General features: G+C 45.1%; 1 protein-coding gene across 1 annotated transcript; it reads left to right on the plus strand.

The window, feature by feature from the left end:
• Nucleotides 1-6143: 6143 nt before the first annotated feature.
• On the plus strand, nucleotides 6144-20131 carry LOC145337416 (uncharacterized). Its single transcript, XM_080182190.1, has 3 exons — nucleotides 6144-6186; nucleotides 16687-16853; nucleotides 19940-20131. Exons 1-3 carry the CDS (start codon nucleotides 6177-6179, stop codon nucleotides 20129-20131), a joined length of 369 nt encoding a protein of 122 aa, XP_080038316.1. The 5' UTR covers nucleotides 6144-6176.
• The last annotated feature ends 2 nt before the right edge of the window (nucleotides 20132-20133 follow it).

A 20133-nucleotide genomic window follows, 5' to 3' on the forward strand; every position in this document is an offset into this window, starting at 1 on the left:
ACATGGATCAACCATGATAACACTGATTTCTAGGATCTTAATGATCTCTTACCCCTCAGATATTCCACAAGTATTGTGATTTCCTGACCTGGAAGATTCCACATAACCCAATAATAATACAAAAAAAAATACTTCGAATAGATGGAAAAGAAAAACATTAATCAATGACAAACACAACAAAAATGTAATTTAGAATGAGAGCCATAATGGTAGAATATGGAAAAAACACAGCTTTTTTTTTAACAATGGCGACGTGTAATCAAACAAGAAAACCTAGCGAGGGGTATTTATTTGACTCATGATTGTCGGTTCCATTCGTGGAGCTTATACCGGTGATGATGACATTAGTTGGGCAGTATATGGAGTGTGATATACAGAATAACGTAATGATGTTTCCCTGTTGCTTGATGGGGAGTCGGACTTGCTTTAGTTTGGTAACTGGAAGTTTCCAAGAGACAGCTGATGATTTGTAGGGTTCAATCTCCATCTGGATAAACAGTGTTAGATTGCTCATTGAACTGAGTGGTATTGTATGTGCGGGATTCTACTCCTCTGTGTATAAAATGAAGAGACTGAAACAGTCTTACCAGCTTCCACGATATTTAGTTATGTAAATCTCCAGGACATTCCCTACTTAAATGGATCCCTGCATCTGCCTTGAATTTGCATCATCCTGGTTCACATTTCTAGTAAAACGGCAGCAATTTGAACTTCTAGCCATTCAATTAACTTTAACATGACATGCAACAATCTGTCTGTCTCCAGACATCCAGTACTTGAGGTTTTAGCGACACTTTAGATTTGGATGTTTAGCTGCAATCTGTGAGTTTGCTGAAGCTGAAATCCAGACTATCGGAATGAATGGCCATTCCATGATCAATCCCTGAGGGAAAAAATGGCAGCGTTGCAATCTGAGTGAATTAAAACTGTTGATCATTATCGATTGTTTTTGATAGTAACTAAATTGTTACTCACCAAAGCAATTTCAGTTTTGCTAATATGGATGTTACGTGGTATTTTATCAGACATTTGTTAAAGGTTCACATATATAAGCTAGGATTCTACCATCCTGCTGCACTAATCTATTTAGCGCAGTGGGCTGGTAAAGCGCGGGAGTTCCCGTGACAGTTCACCTGCTGTGGTTACTCCTCCCTGTCCCGGATTTCCAGCAGCATCTGCACAATGCCGGAAATCAGCTGGGAGGTGGGGTTAGCCTTTAAATAGTATTTGGAATAGCATTTAAATGTTATTAGTGGGCCCGGGACTATATTCTCTGGGCTCGCTAGCACTCCCCCCACCCCACCAGAGTGTTTGATTCCAGTGGTGATTACGGTAGTTCCTGACTTTTGGGGACAGTAAGAAGTCTCACAACACTAGGTTAAAGTCCAACAGGTTTATTCGGTGCTTCTGAAAGCACATGTTTTCAGAACGTTGCCCCTCATCAGGTGAGTGAAGAGTTTGGTTCACAAACAGGGCATTTATAGACACAAACTCAATTACATGATAATGGTTGGAATATGAGTCTTAACAGGTAATCAAGTCTTTTCAGGTGCAGAAAATGTGAGTGGAGATAGAGATAAGCACAGGTTAAAGAGGTGTGAATTGTCTCCAGCCAGGACATTTAGTGAGATTTTGCAAGCCCAGGTAAAGCTGTGAGGGTTACAGAGAGTGTGACACCAACCCAAGGTCCCGATTGATACCATACCCATGTGTGCGGAACTTGGCTATCAGTTTCTGCTCAGCAATTCTGTGTTGTCGTGTGTCCTGAGGCCATCTTGGAGAACGTTTACCCGAAGATCAGAGGTTGAATGCCCATGATTGCTGAAGTGTATCCCGATAGGAAGAGAACACTTCTGCCTTGTGATTGTCGAGCGGTGTCCATTGATTCGTTGTTGTCACGTCAGCATGGTCTCACCAATGTTGCATGCCTCGGGACATCCTTTCCTGCAGCGTATCAGGTACACAACGTTGGCCAAGTAATGAGAGTATGTAACATGTCCTTGGTGGATCAGGTGAGACGATGGCATCCGTGTTGATGATCCGGCATGTCTTGCATTAGTTGCTGTGGCAAGGTTGTGTGGTATCATGGTCACAGTTCCCCTGAAGGTTGGGTAGATTGCTGCGAACAATGGTCTGTTTTAGGTTGTGCGGTTGTTTGAAGGCAGGTAGTGGAATTCTGGGGATGGCCTTGGTGAGATGGTCATCTTCATCGATGACATGTTGAAGGCTCTAGGGAAGATGCCATAGCTTCTCCATTCTGGGGAAGTACTGGACAGTGAAGGGCACTCTGTCTGCCGTGCCCTGTGTTTGCTTTTGAGGAGGTCTGTGCGGTTTTTCGCCATGGTGCATTGGAGCTGTCGATCGACGAGTTGAGCGCCATATCCTGTTCTTACAAGGGTGTCTTTCATCGTCTGTAGATGACTGTTGCGATCCTCCTCATCTGAACAAATCCCGTGTATACGGAGGGCTTGTCCGTAGGGGCTGGTTTCTTTTGATTGGGGTGGAAGCTAGATAAGTGGAGCATCGTGAGATTATGCTGAGGTGACCGTCCTTGATGGAGATGCGTGTGTCCATGAATGCAATCGATTCTAGAGAGCAGTCCATGGTCAGTGTGATGGTGGGATGGAACTAGCTGATGCCAACATGTATTTGTTTCAGTGATTGTTCACCCTGAGTCCAAAGGAAGAAAATGTAATCAGTGTATCTAATGTGTAGTATCGGTTGATGGTCCTGTGTGGTAAAGAAGTTGTGTTCGAACCTGTGCATGAAGATATTGGTATATTGAGGTGCGAATTTCGTTCCCTGACTGTTCCATGTGTCTGGATGAAGAACTGGTTGTTGAATGTGAAGATATTGTAGTCCAGGATGAAGCAAATGAGTTTTAGAATTGCGTCTGGAGATTTTCGTGTTGAGTATTGAGGCAGATGCATCAATGCCGTTGTTGTGGTGGATGCTGGTGTAGAGTGCTGAGATATCCATTGTGAAGAGGAGTGTTCCTGGTTCAACTGCTCCATGGGAGCTGAATTTCTGTAAGTCTGTAGTGTCTCGACAAAAGCTGGGGGTTCTTTGTACAATGGGTTTCAGGATGCTTTCGATGTAACCAGAGAGGCTCTTACACAGGGTATCATTGCCTGATATGATAGGATGGCTGGGTGTGATAGCCTTTTGTATCTTCGGGAGGCCAAGGCCATCTCCATACCTCCACTACTTGCCTTCAAACAACCGTGCAATCTCAAACAGACCATTGTACCAGCAAACTACCCAGCCTTCAGGAGAACTGTGACAAGGACATCACACAGCACTGCCAGAGCAACCTCTAAGACGTGCCGGATCATCAACACGGATGCCCTCGTCTCACCTGAGAACACCAGGTACACGATAAATACTTGTGTGACTTGGCCCACATTGTTTACCTGATACACTGCAGAAAAGGATGTCCCGAGACATGGTACATTGGGGAGACCGTGCAGATGCTACGACAATGAGTGAATGGACACCGCTCAACAATCACCAGGCAGGAGTGTTCCCTTCTTTTCTGGGGACACTTCAGCAGTCAGGGGCATTCAGCCTCTGATCTTCGGGTAAGCGTTCTCCAAGGCAGCCTTCACAACACATGATAACGCAGAATCGCTGAACAGAAATTGATAGCCAAGTTCTGCACACATGACGATGGCTTCAATCGGATCTTGGATTCCTGTCACACTATCTGTAAACCCCGGAATTTCTCTGGGCTTGTAAAACCTCAATAACTGTCCTGGCTGGAGACCATTCACACCCCTTTCACTTCAGGTGTGATTCAATGAACCCACGAGGAGCTTTTATCAAAAACAATGTTTAATTAAGAATATTCTCAACATGTATAGTAAGAATCTTAGCAAGAATGTTTAACAATTATGAACAACAAACACATCAACCATGATAATATATAACTCTAAAGGGAATATTTCTAATGTCTTCCAACCAAAGACAACGTCCAACACACAAAACCCAACAAACAAACACGTTACAGCAGAGGTTAATGCCCACTCATTACAGGAATCCCACCTGCTGGTTTGAATGCTGAAAATCCTTTGTGAAGAAACTCAGAAGAGGTTGTAGAAAAAAAAGTTTCCCCTAAACTCAGCTTCTTTCAGGCAGACCCAAAAAAAAACAGGGAGAGAAAGAGATTGTTTCTTATCTTCCTGCTAAACTGCTTCCCAAAACAAACCTGAAAGCCCCAAGAATAAACAAACCTATCACCTGACTGCCACGGTTTAGCTCCACCCCGAATGACATCGCTGAGTCTTTAAACTACAGGATTTTAAAAAAAGCTTCCTTAAGGGTATACTCACATGACAGTATAGACAAGCTGCTGGAGTGGACATATAGTTGGCAACTATAATTCTTTGTGTTGAGGTGTAAATTGGTGCATTTTCGCTGGAGGAGAATGGACAGATGATAAAAAAAGTGTACAATTCTCAATGAGGGCAGAAAGAGGGGAACGTGTGCACATGCACATCGATCATTCAACATGACAGGAATAGGTTAGCTTTGCTAGGGGTACGATTGTGCCAAGCCCTACCATAATTTACTTCAAGGTGAAAGTATATGGAAAATTTTGGTTTGAGGATATAAACCTACAGGAGGATGGAGTCAGTGAGGTCAGGCTGTGTGTAACCTGGGGAGGATGGGGTAAGTGAGGTCAGGCTGAGTGTGACCTGGGGAGGATGGAGCCTGTGAGCTGAGGCTGTGTGTAACCTGGGGAGGATGGAGTCAGTGAGGTCAGGTTGAGTGTAACCTGGGGAGGATGGAGCCTGTGAGCTGAGACTGTACGTATCCTGGGGAGGATGGAGTCAGTGAAATCGGACTGTGTGTGACAAAGGGAGGAGGGTTTATGATCCAGTTAATACATTAGTATCAGTTCTCAGCTGTGTCACAGAGCAGACTGTTATCAAGGAGTTCAATTATATTTTTGCATCTGTCACGAGCCATGCTCATGAATCTGGTTTGATGCTGCAGTGAAATGGACCTGTGATGAGTTACCATTGTTCAGTGTAACAGTGACAAGACAGCTCTTATTTCCATTGTGTTCTCCAGCCTGGGGAGATTAAAGGTCAGAATCAATCCCTGCTTCAGCTCAAGATTACGTGTCCTCGATTGGAGGGTGTGAATGTAGGGTATGGAACGTGAAATAGATAATTGTGCAACAGAACATTTTGCTAATCTGAGAATTAGAATCTATCCAACACAAAGGTGTTTACACCTGGAGGCGTGCAGTGTCTGTAATAATCACCCAGCTCTTCTCCAGATAACACAATGGATAGATTTCATAGAGAGGGAATTGAACCCGGACTGTTAGTTTACCAGACAAAGAGGTCCTTAGGAAACTGAAACCTGTTATTAATAACAAAGTAAAAATATGCTTGTTTCTAGGAAAGATGCTGCATTTTGTGAGGTAAATATTTCTGGTGGCTGGGTAGAAAGAGGGAAGTGAGTGACCATCTGGAGGGACATCAGTGTCACAGGTGAGGGAGCTCCTGAGTACTGGAATTGTCCTATAGATAGCTGGTATTGGGAACTGCCTAGATTGAGCTGAAACAACTCAGCATCTTGTCTGGAATGGAGCATAATTTAAATTATAATTATTAATAACTGGTTATTGAGGACTGACAGGGAATGTCAGCGGTCTGTATCTGTGGTCCTGCTGAAAGAAAATCAAGCCCAAAGGAGAAAGAACATTTGCAGATTGCCTGGGCTTGTCTGGACACATTTCAAGTCAGGAGACACAGGCTGAGTAAAAATGAAACACACCGGATACTGGGATCGGGAAAAAAAAAGAGAAAATGCTGGAATAACTCAGTAGCTGTGGCAACATCATGGGTAGAAGAAACAGAGATAAATGGGGGTTTGAACCAAGAATCATCTTGGACTCAACGTGTTTACTCTGTTTTATTTCTCTCTGATGCTGCCAGACCTGCTGGGATTTTCTAGCACCTTCTCTTTGTATTTTGAGATTTGAACAGAATTAACAAATAAACTCCCTGAAATACCATGTGTGAAATGTATGGCTGTTATGAGGAGTTTCTTGGTGTAATTTTACATGGAAAATTATATTTATTTCAGAGAGTCAGAATTTGGAATTGTCTAACATCACTGTGGCTGAAGGATCAGATCCAACATCTTCAACAAGAGTGAAAATGGATGTGGGTAGGTTCAGAAAATAATTCAAATAGTAATTTCTCTCAGGACAGAGTTCCAGGTTTTGAGCAAGAATCTACAGTTCAAATGGGAAGTCAAAAGGAGAACAGGGGCTGAGCAGGAAGAGGAATTGAGTGACCATCTATCAGTTCATCCTAGTCACAGATGTAGGGAGCTCGAGTTCTGATACTGCCCAACAGATAGCTGGCATTGGGGACAATAAAGTGAATTGAGACAGTGACGAAACCTGAAATTCCCTCTCAAGATTAATGGACCTTTCCATGGTCTGACTCTCCCCTACTCTGATTCTCCTGCCCGTTTGACACACCAACAAATTGCAGCACAGTTTAAACAACAATGAGTTAAGATCCCAGCTGATACCTCAGGACAGGTCAAATCTCATGATCGAACCTGACTTGACTGATCCTAACTTCTATTATTTATGTAGTGTTTGGCTGTTTACTTTGGATGGCAATGACTAAACAGAGCCACTGACTCTGTCCTCCCTGGGTTACCCATTATCTGATCTCACTGACTCCATCCTCCCCAGGATACACACTGTCTGATCTCACTGACTCCATCCTCCCCGGGTTACACACAGTCTGATCTCACTGACTCCATCCTCCCCAGGATACACACTGTCTGATCTCACTGACTCCATCCTCCCCGGGTTACACAGTCTGATCTCACTGACTCCATCCTCCCCAGGTTACCCACTATCTGATCTCACTGACTCCATCCTCCCCAGGTTAGCCACTATCTGATCTCACTGACTCCATCCTCCCCGGGTTACACACTGTCTGATCCCACTGACTCTGTCCTCCCCAGGTTACCCACTATCTGATCTCACTGACTCCATCCTCCCCAGGTTACCCACTATCTGATCTCACTTGACTCCATCCTCCACGGGTTACACACTGTCTGATCTCCCTGACTCCATCCTCCCTGGGTTACACACTGTCTGATCTCAATGACTCCATCCTCCCCAGGTTACACTCCGTCTGATCTCACTGATTCCATCCTCCCCGGGATACACACTGTCTGATCTCACTGACTCCATCCTCCCCGGGTTACACACTGTCTGATCTCACTGACTCCATCCTCCCCGGGTTACACACTGTCTGATCTCACTGACTCCATTCTCCATGGGTTATACACTGTCTGGTCTCACTGACTTCAACCTCCCCGGGTTACACACTGTGATCTCACTGACTCCATTCTCCCCGGGTTACACACTGCCTGATCTCACTGACTCCATCCTCCCCGGGTTACACACCGTCTGATCTCAATGACTCCATCCTCCATGGGTTACACACTGTCTGGTCTCACGGACTTCATCCTCCCCGGGTTACACACTGTGTGATCTCACTGACTCCATTCTCCCCGGGTTACACACTGTCTGGTCTCACTGATTTCATCCTCCCCGGGTTACACACTGTGTGATCTCACTGACTCCATCCTCCCCGGGTTACACACTGCCTGATCTCACTGACTCCATCCTCCATGGGTTACACACTGATCTCACTGACTCCATCCTCCCTGAGTTACACACTGTCTGATCTCACTGACTCCATCCTCCCCGGGTTACACACTGATCTCACTGACTCCATCCTCCCCGGGTTACACACTGTCTGATCTCACTGACTCCATCCTCCCCGGGTTACACACCGTCTGATCTCACTGACTCCATCCTCCCCGGGTTACACACTGATCTCAATGACTCCATCCTCCCTGGGTTACACACTGTCTGATCTCAATGATGAAGTTTCAACAAAATAATAAAATGTTTCTTAAGCAAAGAAAGAAAAACTATAATAAACTACCTTCCCAGGTATATGAAAATTTACAAAGTAACATGTTCTTGAAATCAATTTGATGGTTTAATGTTTTCAGTAAGTGCATGTAAGAGTCTGCAGAAGGATCTAGATAGGCTGGGCGAATGGGCCAGGAAATGGCAAATGGAATTTAATGTTGGCAAGTGTGAGGTGGTCCACTTTGGTAGGAATAATGGTAGGAAGGACTATTACTTAAGTGGCGAAAAACTGCAGCAGGCGACGGTGCAGGGGGACCTCGGGGTCCTTGTGCATGAGTCGCAAAAACCCAGCTTGCAGGTGCAGCAGGTGATCAGGAAGGCGAATGGGATGCTGGCCTTCATAGCGAGGGGGATTGAATATAAAAGTAGGGAGGTCTTGCTGCAGCTGCATAGGGCATTGGTGAGGCCGCAGCTGGAGTACTGTGTGCAGTTTTGGGCGCCGTACTGACGCAAGGATATTTTGGCCTTGGAGAGAGTGCAGAGGAGGTTTACTAGGCTGATGCCGGAGTTGAGGGGGTTGAGCTATGAGGAGAGGCTGAATAAATTAGGCTTGTACTCGTGAGAGTTTAGAAGAATGAGGGGAGATCTCATTGAGACGTATAAGATGATGAATGGGATGGATAGGATAGAGGTGGAGAGACTCTTCCCGCTCAGAAAGGATAGGAGGACTAGGGGGCACAGCCTCAAGATAAAGGGGGGGCGGTTTAGAACGGAGTTGAGGAGGAACTTCTTCACTCAAAGGGTGGTGAATCTCTGGAATTCTCTGCCCGTTGAAGTGGTGGAGGCTGCCTTGCTAAATATTTTTAAGACGCGGGTTGATGGGTTTTTGATAAGAGAGGGGATTAAGGGTTATGGGGAGAGGGCGGGAATGTGGAACTGAGCCACGACAGATCAGCCATGATCTTATTGAATGGCGGGGCAGGCTCAAAGGGCTGGATGGCCTACTCCTGCTCCTATTTCTTATGTTCTTATGTTCTTATGTAAGTCATTGGGCAAACTGTGGACAGATACACTACTCTCTGTAGCCAAATGACAGATGTCTCCCATGTGTATTTTCTTTTATCAATCCTTCATTCTCAATGCTGATCACACTGAGCCAACTTTCCTTATTATTCGTGAGACATGGGCAACACTGGCTGCCCAACATTTATTGTTCATTCCTAGCTGCCCTCACTGAGTGAGTTGCTCAGACATTTCAGAGGGCAATTGAGAGTCAGCTACATTGCTGTGGCTCTGGATCACATGTAGGCCAGGCCACATAAGAACAGCAGACTTCCTTCCCTAAAGGACATTAGTGAATCAGGTGACTTTCCCTGACAATTCACAATGTTTCCACGGTCATCTGTAAATTCTTAATTTCAGTTTCTTTTTCTTAGTTCAAATTTCGCCAGCTGCCATGGTGGGATTCGAACCCAGTCCCTGGAATATCAGCTGATTATCTGGATTAATGGTCCAGCAATATTAAAACTGGGCCATCACCTCACTTGGATTCTGTTTTCCATATGAACGATTCTAATCTTTGCTGATGAAGAGTAAGCTTTTGAATCTTCTCCGATTGATGTTTCTGTTGAATATCATCTTCAGGGATACACAGCCAGGATTCCAGCCTCTCTTTTGTGTCCATCTGCCCTGGATCACCACATAGATACAAGCTTCACTTGCCACAGACTCTCTGTGACACGTAGCCATGCTAACAGAACACAATTGCTTCATAGGCCTCAATAAGTTGTCAGCAACTTCTGATTACATCCGAGGTCTGGCTTCTTGTAAAATGAATTTAAAATCTGCTTCTTGCTGTTGTCTCTACCTCTTGGGACTTTCACTGCTCCTTTCTTTAACAACACTGAACAAGACCTTGTTCAGATTCCAGTGGGAAGATCATATTCAGTGTTGTTAAAGACTGTTTGGTGGCACAGTGGTTAACACTGCTACATCACAGTATCAGGGAGCTAGGAATCAATTCCAGCCTTGGGTATCTGTGTGGAGTCTGTACAATCTCCCCTGTCTGCATGGGTTTCCTCCGGATGCTCCGGGTCCTCACACACTCCGCCGATGTGCATGTTAGGTACACTGACCATGCTACATTGTCCCCTTAGGATATGCAGGGGTATGGGGTGAGCGGAGGGGGCGTAGTCAAATGTTCTGTCGGACGGGGAGTGTGGGGGAGGGGGTGTGCAGACTCAATGGATTGAATGACCTCCTGCAGTGCAGGAATTATATGTTTCTTTCTTCCTTTGAGAGTACAATCTTCCTGGAACTTTCTTTTGTTCTTTTCCCTGGTTTCCAAAGAGTATTTTTTTCTTCATATTGGCACCAGCCACCCTGCAATCCCTACTAAGAACGTAAGAACACAAGAAATTGGAGCAGGAGTAGGCCATCTAGCTCTTCGAGCCTGCCCCGCTATTCAATAAGATCATGGCTGATCTGAAGTGGCTCAGTTCCACTTTCCCGCTTTCTTCCCATAACCCTTAATTCCCTTGTCTATCAGAAACCTACTATCCTGCTACAGTCCTGCTATCCTTTCAAAGCGGGAAGAATCTCTCTACCTCTACCCTATCCATCCCCTTCATTACCTTATACGTCTCTATAAGATCACCCCCTCATCCTTCTAAACTCCAACGAGTACAGACCCAGTCTATTCAATCTCTCTTCATAGTCCAACCCCCTCATCTCCGGTATCAGCCGAGTGAACCTCCTCTGCACTCCCTCCAAGGCCAATATATCCTTCCACAAATGCGGCGACCAAAACTGCACACAGTACTCCAGCTGCGGCCTCACCAGTGCCCTGTACAGTTGCAGCAAGACCTCCCTGCTTTTATATTCTGTCCCCCTCGCTATAAAGGCCAGCACACCATTTACCTTCTTGATCACCTACTGCACCTGCAGACTGGGTTTTTGCGATTCGTGCACAAGGACCCCCAGGTCCCTCTGCACCGTAGCATGCTGCAGCTTTTCGCCTTTTAAAAAATAATCCCTCCTACTATTATTTCTATCAAAGTGGATAACCTCACAATTGCTAACATTATACTCCATCTGCCAGGTCCTTACCCACTCGCTCAGCCTGTCCAGATCTCTCTGCAGACATTCCACACCCTCCGCACAATTTGCTTTTCCACTCATCTTCATATCATCAGCAAATTTTGTTACCCTACACACAGCTCCCTCCTCCAGATCATCTATATAAATGGTAAATAGTTGAGGTCCCAGCACCAATCCCTGCGGCACTCCACTAGTCACCAACCGCCAATCAGAATAGCACCCATTGATACCAACTCTCTGCCTCCTATTAGACAGCCAATCCTCTATCCACGCTAACACCTTACCCCCAACTCCATGCACCCTAACCTTCTGCAGCAACCTTTTGTGAGGCACCTTATCAAACACCTTTTGGAAATCTAAAAACACCGCATCCACCGGTTCCCCTCTGTCTACTGCACTAGTCACATCCTCATAGAAATCCAATAAATTCATCAAACACGACTTCCCCTTAACGAATCCATGCTGCGTCTGCTCTATCAAACCATTCCTTTCCAGGTGCCTCGCTATTTCTTCTTTGATGCCAGATTCTAGCATTCTAGCAACTACAGACGTTAAACTAACCGGCCTATAATTCCCTGCCTTTGCCTGCCACCTTTTTTAAACAGCGGCGTAACATTAGCCGTTTTCCAATCTTCCAGCACTTCCCCGGAATCCAGCGAATTTTGGTAAATAATCACTAAGGCATCCACTATCACCTCTGCCATTTTCTTCAGAACCCCGGGATGCATTCCATCTGGTCCTGGGGACTTGTCCACCATCAGTCCCGTTAGTCTATCAAGCACTACCTCTCTAGTGACAGTAATCGCATTCAGGCCCTCAACTCCTACCATCCTTCTGTCTTTAATATCCAGCAAACTATTCACGTCCTCCTCCGTGAAAACCGACACAAAACACTTATTTAAAGCCTCAGCCATTTCCCCATTACCCACCACTAAATCCCCCCTCTCACCCTCCAAGGGTCCAACATTCATGTTTTCCCTGTCCTAGAAGTTCACTTGAAAGCTGCTGACCTGTGAAAAATAAATATTAGTGTTAAATCTATGACCAATAGTAGGCAGTACAATCATACCCGGATCTCTCTCTATCCCCAGCCACTTTTAGTTCATTTTATTTCAGCCCGGACAGTTCATCCTGCCCTATACCCAGGTTATAGCCAAAACATAAAGGCTGCCTGGCCTATCGGCTTGCCCAGGAAATGTAAAGGCAGATGAGCTGTGTAAAATTGCATTTAATTGGCCCCTTAATGGGCTAAATTGACAACTTGGTTTGTGGCGAGAGTCAGAGGTGTGCCTGCCACTGAAATATTGTAATAATGTTGAAACACATGCCCAAAGTCTTCTCCCATGATTTCACACGCGCCTGAGTCAGGTACATCCCCACCTGCTCAATGTTGATGGGTTATTGTAGTGACGTCAGGGAGAAGGGAGGGGATAGCCGCCATGGTCTGAATCACTCATTTACCGATAAGGTGAATAGAACAGTGTGAAGGATATTCGCTGATGTGACTGGACAATGAGAAATATCCAGATTTGAGATGATAAACAGCATTGACCATCCAATTGGAATAGAAATGAATGAGTACTAATTTACCACATGATTGTGGACCTATAGAACAAAAGAAACAATGATATATATCACTATTTGGAAGTTCTGCCAGTTAATTGGAGATGATGGTGCCTCCATATTTTCCCCACCTGTCCTGGATAGTCAGATCTGTTAACTCGGGGGTAACTAGTTTGCAAATGGATTGGATTAAAATAGCCCTCAATCTTTTTGGGAAAGGAAGAAATTTCAGGAATGCTGAACTTAAACAACCGTAGAAACCATTGAATCCCCGGAGTGTAGAAGGAGGCCATTCATCCCATCGAGTCTGCACTGACTCTCCAAAAGAGCATTTTCCCAGTCCCACATCACCATATGCTTATAATCTTGCACGTTTACCATGGCTAATCCACCTATCCTACAAATATTTAGACACCATGGGGTTATTTATCATGTTCAATCCATCTAACCTGCACATCTTTCAGACTGGGAAGAAACTGGAGGAAACCCACACAGACACAGGGGAAACATGCAAACACCACACAGACACTTTCTCAAGGCCTGAATTGAACCTGGGTCCCTGGTGCTGTGAGGCAGCAGTGCTAAGAAAAAATCCCAGTGTTACGTCAACATAGAAATCTATCTGAAGCCAATAATCTGAAGCTCGGTTGTGTGATAAACTGTACATTTTTAATGAATTGATGATATAGATTAATGGGAAGTAGCACGTGTGTTGTATCTGTCTTTCCACACCCTGTTTCTGGTTCTGCCATTCTAAAGAACAAAGAACAAAATCAGCCCGGGAAACAGGCCCTTCGGCCCAATGAGCCCACACTGCCATCTCAACACCACCAGTCCCCCTCTCCACCCACGACCCCTGTCTGATGTTTTATGGCCATCCAGATTGAGGGAAACTGATTTAGGGACAATTTATTCCTGCCAATCAGCCTAAGAGCACATCTTTGGGGTGTGGGAGGAAACCGGAGCACCCGGAGAAAACCCACACAAGCACGGGGAGAATGCGCAAACTCCCACAGACACTGGCCCAAATCCATGTGTCTGCACAGCAATCAGCGATAGTCACTGAGCTGTCGTCTTGCCCAGTATCTTGTCCAGTTTAGGCACACACTAACGACATGAAGCACTGGACCAATCTCGAACAACCAAGAGCAGCCCCAGTACGACCCATCGCGTGTATGCCCCTCGTTGGACACGAGGTGGACCGACTTAAAACCTGTGAAGGAAAAGAGAAAAAACAATATTATCATACCATACCCATTTACATTACCAGGGACGCCCCAATGCTAATGACCCTTATTTAAAACAATCTCCTATATCCACCCATCTCCAACTCAGTCATGTGCCTGTCTAAGTCACTCTTAAAGGACTCTAGTATGTTTGCCTCCACCACCTTACTTGGCAGAGCATTCCATACCCCCACTACCCTCTGTGTGAAAAACCTCCCTCTAATACCTGTGTTGTACCGCTCCCCCTTCTCCTTAAGTCCATGGCCCCCTGTCCTACGTGTCTCTATTATAGGAAATAGCTTACCTCTGTTTACTCTATCTATACCCTTTGTAATCTTATATACCTCTGTTAGATCCCCCCTCAGTCGCCGTCTTTCAAGGGAAAAGAGCCCCAATTTCTTCAATTTTTCCTCATACCCCAGTCCTTCCATACCAGGCAACATCCTGGTAAACCTCCTCTGCACTCTCTCCAGAGTCTCCACGTCCTTCCGGTAGTAAGGCGACCAGAACTGGACACAGTACTCCAAATGCGGCCTAACCAACGTTCTGTACAACTGCAACATTAGACTCCAGCTCTTATATTATATACCCCATCCTATAAAGGCTAACATACCATAGGCTTTCTTCACCACACTGTCCACTTGCACTGCCACCTTCAAAGACTTGTGCACTTGCACCCCCAAGTCTTGCTGCGATTCTATACTCCTTACGGGCTTACCCTTTACCATATAACTCCCCCCTACATTATTCCAGCCAAAATGCATCACCTCACATTTATCGGGATTAAACTCCATTTGCCATATATCTGCCCAATATCCCAGCCTATCAATATCCCGCTGTATTGCCAGACACTGCTCCTCACTGCCCGCCAATCCAGCCATCTTGGTGGCATCAACAAATTTGCTGCTCACACCACCTACTCCCTCTTCCAAGTCATTTATATACACTACAAAGAGAAGAGGTCCCAGTACTGAGCCCTGCGGCACACCACTAGTGACAGATCTCCAGCTAGAAAAAGACCCCTCCACTACTACTCTCTGAGTCCTCTTTGCAAGCCAGTTCTCTACCCATCTAGATACCTGTCCACATATCCCATGAGCTTTAATCTTCTGTACCAACCTACCATGAGGGACTTTGTCAAACGCCTTACTGAAATCCATATAGATGACATCCTTCGTCGACCGTTTTTGTCACCTCCTCAAAGAATTCTACCAGATTTGTAAGGCAAGACTTCCCCTTTACAAAGCCATGCTGCGTATCCTTAATCAGATCGCAACACTCTAAGTGCGCATACATCCTATCCCTAAGAATCCTCTCCATCATTTACCTGCCTACCACTGACGTTAAGCTCACTGGCCTATAGTTACCCGGGTTATCCCTCCTACCCTTTTTAAACAACGGTACCACGTTCGCTATCCTCCAGTCCTCTGGGACCTTACCTGTGTCCAAAGAAGAGACAAAGATTTGCGTCAGAGGCCCAGCAATCTCATCCCTCGCCTCTCTAAGCAGCCTAGGATAAATGCAATCAGGCCCCGGAGATTTATCGGTCTTAATGCCCTGTAAAAGCCCTAACACTTCTTCCCTCGTAATCGATAGATCTTTCAATTGGTCTACTGCTCCCTCAATGACCATACTAGACATCAAGCCCCTCTCCTTTGTGAATACCGACGCAAAGTATTCATTCAGGATCTCCCCCATTCCCTCTGCCTCTAAGCACAATTCCCCACGTCTGTCCCTGAGAGGACCGATTTTCCCCCTAGCCACCCTTTTGTTCTTAAGATAGGAGTAAAACGCCTTTGGATTCTCCTTAACCCTACCTGCCAAAGCCGTCTCATGCCCCCTCTTTGCTCTCCTAACTCCCCGTTTGAGATCCCTCCTCCTCTCTCTGTATTCCTCCAACGCTCTCTCCGTTCCCAGCTGCTTAGACCTGACATACGCCTCTCGTTTCTTCCTGACCAGGTATTCTATATCTCTAGTGATCCACGGTTCCCTAATCCTACCTTTCCCATCCTTTCTCCTGACTGGCACATGCCTTTCCTGCACCCTTTGCAGTTTTCCCTTGAAAGACTCCCACATGCCTAACGTGGTCTTGCCTTCCAACAGCCTATCCCAGTCTGTATCCCTAAGCTCCTGCCTAATCTGGCTGTATCTAGCCTTCCCCCAATTTAGCACCCTCCCCTTAGGACAGCTCTCATCTTTTTCCATTCGTATCCTAAAGTAGATGGAGTTGTGGTCACTATTAGCCACATGTTCGCCTACCGCAACCTCAACCACCTGACCCGGCTCATTGCCCAGAACTAAATCCAGTATCGCCCCCTCTCTAGTCAGGCTATCTACATACTGTTGCAAGGATCCATCCAATACACATCTTACGAATTCCTCCCCATTAGACCCCCCAGCTCTAGGCACCTTCCAATCCACCCCAGGGAGATTAAAATCTCCCACTACAACAACCCTATTCTTCCTACACTTATCCAAAGGATGGTGGTTAAAGTGATCAGACTGGTGGGGAAACGGCTGTCAGGAAACCATTTGGAAATACTAATGAAACACTTAGTTTTTCACTTGTGTACCAATTACCAGCTCTTAATGCAGCATTGAGCTGGGACCCTGCCTGCATTGGGATTCTCCAGGTTCACTGGGAATTAAAGTGTTTGATACAGGATCTCCCAGGGATGTCACTCACCCTGATATCACAGGCTCTGATGTGACATCTGAGCATGTGCAGGATGTGTTCTCCCAGGTGTTGTAGCAATGTAGATAAACACAGCTTTAATAAGCTGGTTCACAGGAGGATTCGGAATGAGAGGCAATGGAGCCGTCTGGTTAGAAAATTGATAATGTGTTGGTATTTCTTTGCTTTCACAGATCCAAACTCGACACTCACTGAGTTCTTCACAAATTGTGACGATTACCTGTTGTTCCAATTAACCAAATATTTCCAGGATAGACTGGAACAGGCGATTGAAGAAGGGGTGGAAGGTTTGGCTCACATGTTAATCAGCGAGGACCATCTCAGTGGACAAGAATATCAGGTAAGATGGAGATTGAATTCCATTTCTTCACACATCACAAAACCTACAGAATAGAAACAAAGAAATAATGTGGGAAAATACCTCAATCTGTGGACTACATCTTATGTTTTGTCACTTGAATTGTTGACTAATGATACCAATCGGTAGGTCTTCAGCAGTCCCGTGTTTGGAATGAGACAAACCTCAGTGTTTTAGAACTTCTGGAGCTATAAAAAGGCCAGAATTATTTTGGAAGTGGCAAGATCCCACTGACAGGACCCTTGCTTCAGCAGGTAGTGGGATCCAGGAACCTGCTGTCCTCATTAAAGGTGGCAGCTTCTACTCAAAGCTGCCAGCCCAGTTGCTTCAGCAGGTAGTGGGATCCAGGAACCTGCTGTCCTTATTAAAGGTGGCAGCTTCTACCCAAAGCTGTCAGCCCAGTCAGACAGCCGGTAGCTCAGCAGCAACACCAGAAACTGCATCTGGAGGGTGAGTGCAGATCAATGGCCAAGAGCCCTGAAATTTAGACAAGTTAGGTCTGGAGCCCAGAGAGAGACCAGACCCCAGAAAGACTGGGTTTATTTGAGGGCAGGCAGCACCAATGCCTTGGCATATCTATTGCCCCGGGGGGTAGGCCTAAACGTGAATGAAATAGTGTCCAAAAAAAGGCCTTTTCTGAGAATCGATTTTGAGGCCACCATCTGGAATGCCTTCCTCTGCCATTTTTGCCACCTTCCCACCTGGTAACCCATCTCCAGATAGCCTGTAAAATCCCAGCCATAAAAACTTCCTTCCCCCAAACATCCTGAAAATCCACTGGTCAAATTACTGATATATTATTATCTGAAATAAATCTAGATAACTTACTTTGGCATGATCAAAGCTTACAGTCTTACAAAGGATCTTCTTGTACAACTGGCCACTTGCTTATGAGACGTTGGAATGAAATTTCCGAAAGTGTACAATGTCTCACTGCTGGGAGTCAGAACATGAGTCAGCCCTGATTGGGTAGACCCCAGGGCCCTGGGCATCATTTTATTAACAGCAGCCAATTAAGGAGTCACTGCTCGGACTCCTATCCAACTGAGAACAGTGATTCACCTCCCAGAGCTAATAACTTAATCAATGGATCTGCAGGCTCAGTAATGTCAGTGTTGGAAGTGATCTCTGCTGTTACTGCAGGGAAAAGGAGATGGCACCTTCATGCTGAGCTTCCCTTCAAGGCCAGGCTGCCTTTTGTACAGCCATGCCAGGGTGTGACAGGCAGGTCCCAGTAATTAGTGGGTTCACTGATCATAGCTGGAAGAGGTAGTCATTGCTGCCAGGGTCCTTCCATGAACCAAGGAACATTCATAAAGGACGCTCTCTCCTAACAACCAAAGTTTAGCTGGAAGTTACCGCACACACAGGGATTACCCAACTATTGTAAAGTTCCAGTGGGGCAGGAAGGAAGCTTCACATGGATATTTCATTGGTGTAATGGGATGTCCATCTGGGAGCTGCACCACAGAGATTCTGAGCTCTTCTAAGGTCCCATGGCCCTGTCACTTGGTACTCAAACTGTGAAAGGGAGTATTAATGAGTACAGAAATAAACAACCATTCCAAGGTGGATCCTGTGTTTACTTTCCCCTCCAGCAATCACTTAGTCTAACCTGAACCCTTATGCTTACTATCTGTTAGTTAATATCCAATCCAGTTGGACCACTCCTGCTTCTTGCTCTGCTTGTTATTAATTTATTATCCAATATATAAATAAAACTAACTTCTACATCACAATAACATATTTTAACCACTTCATACTAAGCAATATCCAGTCTGACCCATGAGACTGTAAATGTGTGACCTCTGACTGAATGTTGGAAACAAACCATAAGTGTGTACTTCAGTGTAAGGCCACAATCGATTTGCCGTTTAATCTTCACAACTTTATTTTAATGAGTTCTGAATTCTCAAATCTCTGTTATAACATCAATCCATTCACCTCCAGTAGCATTCGGATATATTCTCAGGACAGTTTTCTAATTGTTTTTATTCTCCTATAATGGAGGGTCTGAAATAATCTGTAACTGAGTGAAACTCTGACCATGTGCTCCTGGGTTAGATGGCACTGCTCCACAGGGAAACATCAGCATCTTGGACACATCTACTCTGTAGTGTTTCTTTAAACTGCTGAAGAAAACCCTAAAGCCACAGGGAATTGTGTGATAAAGTTACTAGAATGTTTGGATCACATCTATAAGAACTGTTGTCATCAAAGGGAGATGTTGCTCTGAGTTTATTCAAGCAAAGATCTTTAGGGGATGTTTCACAATTCTATTAATTGTATTCTTTCCCTTATTTGAATCACTTTTTAACCTCAATGCAGTACCATCACAATTGGTCTGAGCTACTTTTTCAGAAAACCTTTGCAGAATAGAAAAATTAAGAAAGAGAGCTTTTTGACAGCTGTTTCAAGCTTCCCTTTGCGTTTCGTGCACCCTTCCATGTGCATGACTCATTCAGACCACCACTCATGGCTGAGACTTCAGATGTTTGACTATCCCTTCTGCCTCTCGACTTTCCTCACCTCCTGAAGACATTTCTGTATACCCTGTTTTGTATTAGGTTCATGGTCTGATTTCTCCTCTTTTTGTATGTTGTAAACTCTGACTGTAAACTGGTGATGAATGTTAAAACTTTGTGAACATGGTTAGTGACATTTCACACTAACTGTAAACATGCAGAATAATAGGTTCAGATATTTCAGTTAATGATGTGGAAATGATTGAATCTTTGGCCGATTCTCCTGATGGAGAAATCAACAATTTTTTGATTCATCTGTGGTAATTTCAGGGACAGCTACAGCACAGGATTACTGTGCCAAACTTTGAGAGCGGTATTCCAGCCGTTAAATTTAATTTATTCACAGGCATTTGAAGGAATGTTGGAATCAATATGTGTAGAGAATATTTATCAATTTTCAGAATGACATTGCACCAAAACCAGTCGCTGCTTCCTTCCTCAAAACAACTGGGAAATCATATCCCTGAGCAAATCCTTTCCTTCTCTTTCCCAGTGTTTATCTTTCACACCACTCATCAATTTCTTCATTATTATTCTTTACAGAAAGTCAGTGAGCTCATGGAGAAGGGAAACAGGGCGGGCAGTTCCAAACTTCTCCTCAACCTGGTTATGGAGAAAGACTCTCAGGCTCGAAGGGTGATGTGGGAATCCTTTGTGAAAATACACCACAGCTTACGGAAATTGGGCACAATCCTGAGAGAAATAGAGGAACTCGGTATGGTAAAATCACACTGAAT

The sequence above is a fragment of the Carcharhinus amblyrhynchos genome, unplaced genomic scaffold, assembly GCF_965287045.1.
Source record: "Carcharhinus amblyrhynchos unplaced genomic scaffold, sCarAmb.v2.hapA scaffold_48, whole genome shotgun sequence".
NCBI classification, from domain to species: domain Eukaryota; kingdom Metazoa; phylum Chordata; class Chondrichthyes; order Carcharhiniformes; family Carcharhinidae; genus Carcharhinus; species Carcharhinus amblyrhynchos.